The sequence below is a fragment of the Etheostoma spectabile genome, unplaced genomic scaffold, assembly GCF_008692095.1.
Source record: "Etheostoma spectabile isolate EspeVRDwgs_2016 unplaced genomic scaffold, UIUC_Espe_1.0 scaffold383, whole genome shotgun sequence".
In the NCBI taxonomy this organism is placed as follows: Eukaryota; Metazoa; Chordata; class Actinopteri; order Perciformes; family Percidae; genus Etheostoma; species Etheostoma spectabile.
Genome location: NW_022605597.1, coordinates 178,077 through 187,412, shown reverse-complemented (window position 1 = coordinate 187,412; position 9,336 = coordinate 178,077). Strand labels below are relative to the sequence as shown.

Below are 9,336 nucleotides of genomic sequence, written 5' to 3'. Positions count from 1 at the left end.
ACTAGTGGTAGTAAGGTGGTGTTAGTGAAAACAAAAACAAAAAAAGTCTAAAAAAGTCTTTGTTTTTGACCCGGGGGGACAACACAAGGGTTAATACTGTACCAATGTCAAGAATTGCTGTTCCCATCAGTCACATAGACAAAAAAAACAACATGAGAGAATGTAACGCAGAATTGCAAACCCTGGACCTGGAGCAGGTAAGAGCAGCACGCCGCTTCCTCCCAGGCTCCCTGAACGCACCACGTTGAGTCCTGGGTATTTAACATTCTACCCCGGACAGCGGCAGGTTGTTGCGCAAGCGTAGCCCATTCAATCTGCATGAATACGGAGCGAGGAGAGGACAGGAGCACTGGGAGAACTGGGACTGGGAGGACACAGTGGACTGGACGGACCGGACCGTACCGGACCCGGGCAGGCGGACATGGAGGGACAGAACGGCAGCAGCAGCATCTGCTCCCGGCCGCACGGCACCGTGACGGCCGGCCAGAAGAAGAAGAAGAAGGAGGAGGAGAAGAGCGAGAAGGAGAAAATCCCCGACAGAGTGACTCTGAAGAAGGAGATCGGGCTGCTGAGCGCGTGCACCATCATCATAGGTGAGGCAGGAAAAACTTGGGTCAGCTTTTTACTTTCTAACTGCAGAACTTAGGCTGATGTCGGCTGAGTCTTCTCTGCAGCTCTGATAAATCAGAAACAAGTTGTCGAAAACAAGCTTCAAACTCCCCGTGAACTCCAGGGCCGGCCCCGTTCTGGGGGACGGGGGGACGAGGGACTCCATGTTTGTTTGCATGTGCGTTCACATGAAAGTGAGTTAGTAGCCTGAGCGCTTACGTGGCTGAAATATCAGAAGAGTCCAGAAGCAGAGAGCAGAAGAGCATCGGCCGCTGGAGCTTAAAGAGAGTAAATATAGGAGCATCACCCTGGGTGGAGGGAGGGAGGGAGGGATGGAGGGATAGATCGCTGGATGGATGGATGGATAGATAATGGAAGGATGGATGGATCTATGGATGGATGAAGATGGATGGATGGATGGATGGATGGATAATGGAAGGATGGATGGATAGTGGAAGGATGGATGGATGAAGATGGACGGCTGGATGGATAGATAATGGAAGGATGGATGGATGGATGGATCTATGGATGGATGAAGATGGACGGCTGGATGGATGGATGGATAGATAATGGATGGACGGCTGGATGGATGGATGGATAATGGAAGGATGGCTGGATGCTGGATGGACGGATGGAGGGAGGTAGGGATGGAGGGCTGGATGCCATAACACAAGACAACCATAACACAACAAACGCATACAGTATATCACACATACCTAAAAATAAAAATAAAATAAAAATTGAAAATCACTCATAGAAATGCAGTGACCATGGTAAGGTGAGATACTGTTAGACTGTAGACTGTGTGCAATGATGATTGTGCAAAAGTGAACAAGTGAAAAAGTGAACAGTGCAGTAGATCATGATAATGACTATACAATATGTTTATAATAACCTATAAACTGACTGAATAGGAATAAGAACATTATGTAACAGGGAATAAGTTATAAGGTGTAAGATGTAGAAGTTATGACCACGGTCCAGGTTGTGTATGAGGGCTGATATAATCAATAAGAAGGTTGTACAGCAGACAAGTGATACGATGTCGTGCTACTAACTTACTGATTTAACCCGACAGAGACAGATTCTGAATGTAATCACAAAACATCACAATGACAATGTGGAGTAATCATAGATCTGTGTGTGTGTGTGTGTGTGTGTGTGTGTGTGTGTGTGTGTGTGTGTGTGGGCGACAGGCAGCGGGGGCTAACAACGGGCTTACAGCGGGGCTAACATGCCGGATTACAGTGGGGCAACAGCGGGGCTTAAAGTTAATTCCTGGCGTCTCATGTGTTAAATTAGCTGCCGCTCTGACCAAAATAAACGTGTTTACCAGTTATTCCGTTATCTTCACTTTAATTTTTAGTAACATGCATAATTATTGTTGTCACGAGTTTGATTAAACCCGACTTTGCATTGTTTAGATGGGGGAGAAACGGTTGATACATTAATGCTACAGTGTGCATTCCTCTTTTTCAGTTTTTGGTCCCTTTCTGATTGTTCGTAAGAACATTAACTGTACAAAGATATTTAGAATTAGACAGAGCTTACAGAGATTTGTGCAATGGTGTAAAAAATGTTCTCACATTGTGATAAGGGTTTGAAATGAAGCCTAGAGTTCGTAGGTCCCATTTCCCAGGTAACATTAAGCGTCGTGACCTCGGTCAGAACCAGATCAGTCCGTGCAGGCCTGAACGGTGACGTGCTCCTGGCGGCGATGAGCGGCAGCAGCCGGGTTGCCATGGGGCGGAATGTGGGAAACGGCCGGCGAGGAGGGAGGGAGTGAGGGAGTGAGGGAGCGAGGGGGTGAGCGAGGAGGGAGGAGCGCTTGTTCGCCTGTCCATCAATGTCACCGGCTTCGCTCACGGTGGCGCGCTATCCAACACAAAGACAGCTGTCAGCCCGCACAAACAAACACTTCCGGTGAAGAGAAGAAACAGACGTGGAAAGGGTTAACCCCCCCCCCACAAACACACACACCACACACACACACCACACACACCACCACACACTCTCCCCCCCCATAATTTCCCCAGGGACGATGAACACGAACACCTCCGAAGCACCCCAGGACTCGTGTGAACTTCTCCAGACCGGTTTTTTCTGACGTTTTAACGTTTGGATTTCTGTTTAGTTTTAGTTACGTACACATTACAACGGTCCCGACACACAGTTACAACTAAAAAAAGCCATATTGTATTTCTTGCAGGTACACTGGCTAAGGTGCACAGGACAATAACCTTGAACTTGAACTTACGGAGACAGGTGGCGGACAGCATTCGAGTCGCCATGTAGGGGAACGCAGTTGGGAAGACGGGCTGCAGGACGTAGCTGGAGAAGGTTAGGGCGAGGACGGCCGCGTGGTCGGGTCCATGAGAGGACGGGCTCCACAACAGGAGGAAACGCAACAGGAAAAGACGTCAAAGCATGGCACTCGCAGACCCTGTTTGTGTAGCCCCCCCCCCACCTGCACACCGTCCTCAGCACCCCGAGGAGCCTGCTACAGGAAAGGCTGCTCCTTCCTAAGTGCAGGACCAGCAGACTCAGGACCTCCTTTGTCCCATGTTATCAGACTCAAAACTCCTCACTATGGCCGAGAGGACAATCATACATAGACACACCTTGCGCCACATAAAACACTGGACACGCGAACACTTGACTCAATACTGACACTTTTGACTTAGGTTGTTGTATGTCTCAACTAAACACATCTCTTAAAATCTGCCTGTTCCACTTGATGTCTGTTGCTCGGCCTTTTCTGTGTTTTTTGTTGTGGTGTAGTATTTTTTTGTTGCTGTTTACATGGGACGAATACCCGCACGGCGTTCCTCAGTGCAGGGAAAGCGCCTTTAAATAAAATGTTATATATTTTGTCTTTTAGCCAAGGTTCTTAGTGTTATCATTATTATTAGTATTTCTTACTGTGTTATCATTCTTGCTAAAACGGATGCTGGAAATTTCAATTTCCTTGCAGGAGTCATCCAATAAAGAGAAGTCTAAGACTCTCTATCAACCTGCGTTGGGCATATAACATAATATAAATATATATATAATATAAATATAATTTAGGCATATAATGCAGTGGATCAGGGGAGAGCTTGCTTGGTGTTCTGCCAATAATCAATGTCCCCATATATTTTAATCATTGATACCTAACTATTTAATATCATTACTGGGCATATTAATACTCAGGACTTTTGTAACGCAAAAAACTCCTATTTTGCATATTGTGTAAAAAAAAAACTATTATCTACTCCTTACATATGCATATAGTTGCCTCACGTTGCTCTAGCAACATACATTAATGAATGTGAGCCTGTCTTCAGCGTGTCAATGAAGCGTGTTAGTAACCTTCCTGTTGTCCCTCGTCCCAAATTTGACCCGTTTACAAAACTTCTATCTCACTATGACAAAAGGAGCGTTGAAAAAAGTGACAAATGAACACACCCACCCACAAAATATTATTACTTATTTTTAATATGAAATGCCTGAAAAAGTGAAAAAAAACATCAAAAGCGTTGTAAGCAACAAAACAATTGTTTAAAAAGTGACTAAAACAATAATTTTAAAAAAAAACAAAAAAAATTGGAATAAAATGGACAAAACACCAAAGACGTTTTTATCTTTTCTTCCGTTTTGTCCCATTTTTCAACACTTTTTAATGTTGTAAGCACACTCAACCCATCAGACCGCCGAAGATCTCTGTGACGTAGGAGTAGTCTCCTCCAGATTTGGGGTGTGACGCCCAGTCGGCGTAGCAGAGGGAGCCCAAGGCGGCGATGCAGCCCCCAGAACCACACACCAAAGCCAGCCAACCGACCCGGGAGTGCTCCAGGAACCCGTTTGGGAGATGAGAGCCCGAGCGATGATGTTCCCTGAGAGGAGGAGGAAGAAGAGTCGAGACGACACCAATCTATTCTGTCTCCTGTAAAACCTGCCAGAGACGACAGATCATTTCTTAACCATCAGAGGACAACATGGGACAACAGAGGACACCATGAGGGCAACATGAGGGAACATGAGGGCAAATGAGGGGAACATGAGGGGAACAGAGGACAACAGAAGACAACATGAGGGAAACATGAGGCCACCATGAGGGCACATGAGGACACCAGAGGGCAACATGAGGGACACAGGAGGAACACAATGAGGGCAACATGAAGACAACATGAAGACAACATGAGGGCAACATGAGGGAACATGAGGACACATGAGGCAACATGAGGGAACATGAGGGCAACATGAGGGCCCAATGAGGACACCATGAGGGCAACATGAAGACAATATGAAGACAACATGAGGCAACATGAGGACATGAGGACAATAAGACAACAAGAGGGCAACATGAGGGCAACATGAGGGCAACATGAGGGCAACATGAGGACAGCATGAAGAAAACATGAGGGCAACATGAGGACAACATGAGGACACATGAGGACAACATGAAAACAACATGAGCAACATGAGGGCACACATGAAGACAATGAGACAAACATAGGCAACATGAGGGAACAGAGGACAACATGAAGACAACATGAGGGCAACATGAGGGCAAAATGAGGGCACATGAAGACAACATGAGGGTACATGAAGACAACATGAGGGGAACATAGGACACATGAGGGGAACTGAGATGAGGGAGGGAACATGTGAGGAAACATGAGACAACATGGGACAACATGACAAGGCAACATGAGGACAACACTAAGGAAACATAAGGACAAACTGAGGGTTAAAGCACTAACAGTCAACCATACAATATCATCACAATTTCGACAATTTCGTGATATTTGATTCTCTATGGCCCAGCCCTACTTTGAAGTTGTTAATGTTCTCCATAATAGTATGCGTCACCCAGTTTGGCCATTGCACCTAAACAAAAAAAACACAGTGTGAGATCTTGAGCAACCCAATCACACAATCCACTGTCCCCCTCGATTAATCCAGAGGGTCATAAAGCACAAAGAGATCGGAAACAGAGCAACGAAGGAGTTAAAGCCATCATCAGGCCGGGACAATCCCTGTGACCAGAGCCTCAGTATGCAGTGTAGAGTACCAGCCGCGACACACATTCAGACTACAGCGCTACCAGTAGCAAGGCAGAAGGCAGCCAAGTGGCACAGACAGCCGTTACATAACGAGACATAAATACCCCCTCGGGGGCTGCCGAGGTGGGAAGTGACCGCATCACCTTCTGCGTCGTTTACTCCCGCAGCGTACTAAAAGGAGACACGCGCAGGAAAATCAAAACTATACAAAAAATAAGAATACACCCGTTGGAAAGAGTGAGGGTCTATGAAAAGTGCTTGAGCCAATCCAGCGGCACGAAATGCCTCTTGATGCCGAGCGTGGGCTCAGAGAGCCGAGCAGCTCCTGAATGGAAAGGTGCTTCAGCATTCTGCCACAGACTTTTTTGTTGTTTCCTTACACAAAAAATGTCCGCCTGAGCATTGCGACAACAGCTCAGCCGAGAGGGAAAGGTGGTCCAGTTGGCCCGGGGGGTCTGGAACCTGCGGCCTGCGGCCCCTCTCCAGTGGCCCGTGGGCTTGACAGAGAGTTATGTGGAAAATCAGCTGATCTCAGGAAACGACGTATGTATGACACGCAATTATTGCGTGTAACCAAACGCGCACACTCGGGTTGTAGTGTGTACGTCAACTAAGGAAAATCAGAAATCATACCTCGATATCGATATGCGACGATATTCTAGGGTGACAGTTGGTGCTGGACCAATATCTTCCCCCTTAGATTTTAGGTAAATAATCATCATAATCATCATAAAGGCAAATAATGAACAGCCCAACAGTCTGGTAAGTTCAGGAAATGACAATCACTTCCCTGTGAGGCAGCATTTAACCCTCATGTTTTTGGGGTCAAATTTGACCGTTTTCAAAGTCTTTTTTAATATATATGAAATAAAGGAAAGTCGAAATACGGGAGAATGTTGGAAAAAAAAAGCGGCAAAATCTATGAAAAAAACTGAAAATGACAAAAAAATAACAAAAACACTTTGCAGAAAACTTGTAAAAAGCAACCAAAACCGTTGAGAAAAGGGGGAAAATGTTTTCATGGTCACAGGGAAGACAACACAAGGGTAAAACCAGGAACATTATGTCATGTCAATTAGGAATATCAACGCCGTTCGGCCTCCATCGACGTACACGAACTAAGAGACAACGTGGGCGAAATACACGGTCACGTTTCCTAAACTTAAACGTCGCTTTCTGTGCGATAACACACACCACCACATGTGTACATGTGTGATGTGTATATAATATACATACACACAACACGGTGTACTTCTTTTGTCATTTCTGATTGACTGCACTTTTTTTTTGGTTTTTAAATTTTGTTTTTAGTGTTGCAACATGTGTTGATTGTTGAGATAAATAAAAAAATGAGTGAAATGAAACAGCCCAGTTTAATAGCAAAACTCTATTTGCAGTAAGGGGGGGGGGGGGGTCCCTGTTCTGTCTCCTTTCAGCGAACAGGTCTGGGTATAAAAACATGTTGAAGACCCGTAGTTTATGTACACACACACACACACACACACATTTAACTACCACACATGGAAGGTGCTGGTCTGACCCTCGGGAGCCCTCTGAGGTTCAGAGTCTTAACCAAAGACGCTTTGCCGGGGATTGATCTGCCGACCCGGCGTTCAGTGGAGAACCTGGTCTAAAGCCCCCGACCCACCAACCAGACCGCCGACCAGAGGCAGAAAAGACCGTCGGAGTGACCCCGTCCCCACGGGTTGGTCCAAAAGAGCCTCTGAACACACCGAAGAGACGAGACGCACTACGTCTCCATAACAGCCGGCGGCGCTAATCTGTATTGGCGCCCAAAAATGAAAACCAGCAGCTGATTGGACGAACGCGTCACGTGGGTCTGGTTTCTCCGGGAATTCGAAGCCAGACCGTCATGGCGGCTCGTTCAGAATCCGATCTCATATTTTACTAAAATAGATCCCCGCCACGTGTTTCTGGAAGATTTAAGAGGAAACGGTACCGAGCAGCTGCTGAATCTCATCACACACACACACACAAACACACCAACACACACACACACACACCACACCACAAACACACACACACACACAGAGCTGCTGAGTCTTCATTAGATCCATTAAAGGTCAGTTTGAAAGATCTTGTAGATTTGAAAGACTCATCATTAGCTCTCCACCAATCGGATCGGTCATTTGAGTCGACTGCGGCAGAGCCAGCCTTTCCAACGAGATGTCAGGCGGCCAAAAGGAACACCGACAGCCTCCTGCAGAAACGCATGGAACACAGCAAGCAGACTCGAGTCAGGGCCTTAAGAGCCACACGAGCAACGCTTCCAGCTGAAATCCTGTCACATACCACAAAAAATGTAATGTCAGATGGAATAGAGACAGGATTATTTTGGGCATTTTTTCCTTTATCTGTGTAAAACAGTAAAGCATAAAGGGGGAGAGAGAAGGAATGACATGCAGCAACGGGGGCCACGGTTGGGTCGAACCCACGGTCGTTGCATCGATGAGTTAACCCTATACATGTGCGCCTGCTTACAGGTGAGCTACCCAGGCGCCAGGGACAACTTTTAATACTAAATCTTCACCATCTTGGAAACCTAGTATCCAATTTGCATAAAGAAAGGAAAAAGAAGTGTGTATAATGAAAAAGAGAATTGAGGGAGATTCACATACATAGAGTCTGGTGGAGATATGCTGCTCTATCACGCTAAAAGTAGTGTTTATTACATGGAGTCTGGTGGAGATTGCTGCTCTATACACGCTAAAATATGATATTTACATGGAGTCTGGTGGGATTGCTGCTTATCACGCTAAAGTAGTGATTATACATGGAGTCTGGTGGAGATATGCTGCTCTATACACGCTAAAAGTAGTGATTAATTACAGGAGTCTGGTGGAGATATGTGCTCCTACAACGCTAAAAGTAGTGATTATTTACATGGAGTCTGGTGGAGATATCTGCTCTCATACACGCTAAAGTAGTGGTTATTTACATGGCGCTGGGGGGTTTGGTGATGGTATGTCGGGTGTTTCAGTAAACTAACAGGATCCTTAACTCTTAACTAAAAGCATCTATCTATGTAGGGATCCATCCCATAATGGTTGTCAGGAATTAATAACTATATTAATAATAATAATCTGTCCAGCAGCAGAAACGTTTTAGTGTGTGTGGTGTGTGTGGATGGTGTTCAGATCAGAAAATGCTAAATATGTCGTTCAATATAAAGGTAAAAGAAGCACAGTAGGGCTATAGAGAGAAATTCTCTCTCTCTCGCACACACACACACACACACACACACACAACATACACACTCTCTCTCGGCGCACACACACACACACACACACACACATGACAAACACACTCTCTCTCTCTCTCTCTTTCTCTTATGCACAACACAAACACACACATACACACCACACACACCACGTAGATCGCTCTATGCACACCCACACAAACACGACACTCTCTACACACCAAACATGACTAGATCTCTCTGACACACACACACACCACACAAACACACACACGACACTCTCTCTACAAACACACATGGAATAGATCTCTCTATGCACACACACAAACACACACGACACTCTCTCTCTCCACAACACACCACACACGACACTCATCTCTACAGCACACACACACACTCTATCTTAACACACACGACTCTCTCTCGCTCTCTCTGAGCACACGCGTGTGAGTGCCACAC

General features: G+C 45.9%; 2 protein-coding genes across 2 annotated transcripts in view; one reads left to right on the top strand and one right to left on the bottom strand.

Annotated features, from left to right (window-relative positions):
* LOC116686519 (E3 ubiquitin-protein ligase TRIM39-like) overlaps nt 1-423 on the bottom strand; it is a 7,633-nt gene extending 7,210 nt beyond the window's left edge. The window contains 1 exon segment of the mRNA XM_032511538.1: nt 403-423. Coding sequence (XP_032367429.1) covers nt 403-423 — 21 coding nt within the window.
* slc7a10b (solute carrier family 7 member 10b) overlaps nt 422-9,336 on the top strand; it is a 26,896-nt gene continuing 17,981 nt past the window's right edge. The window contains exon 1 of the mRNA XM_032511551.1: nt 422-593. Coding sequence (XP_032367442.1) covers nt 422-593 — 172 coding nt within the window. The remainder of the gene's footprint in view (nt 594-9,336) is intronic.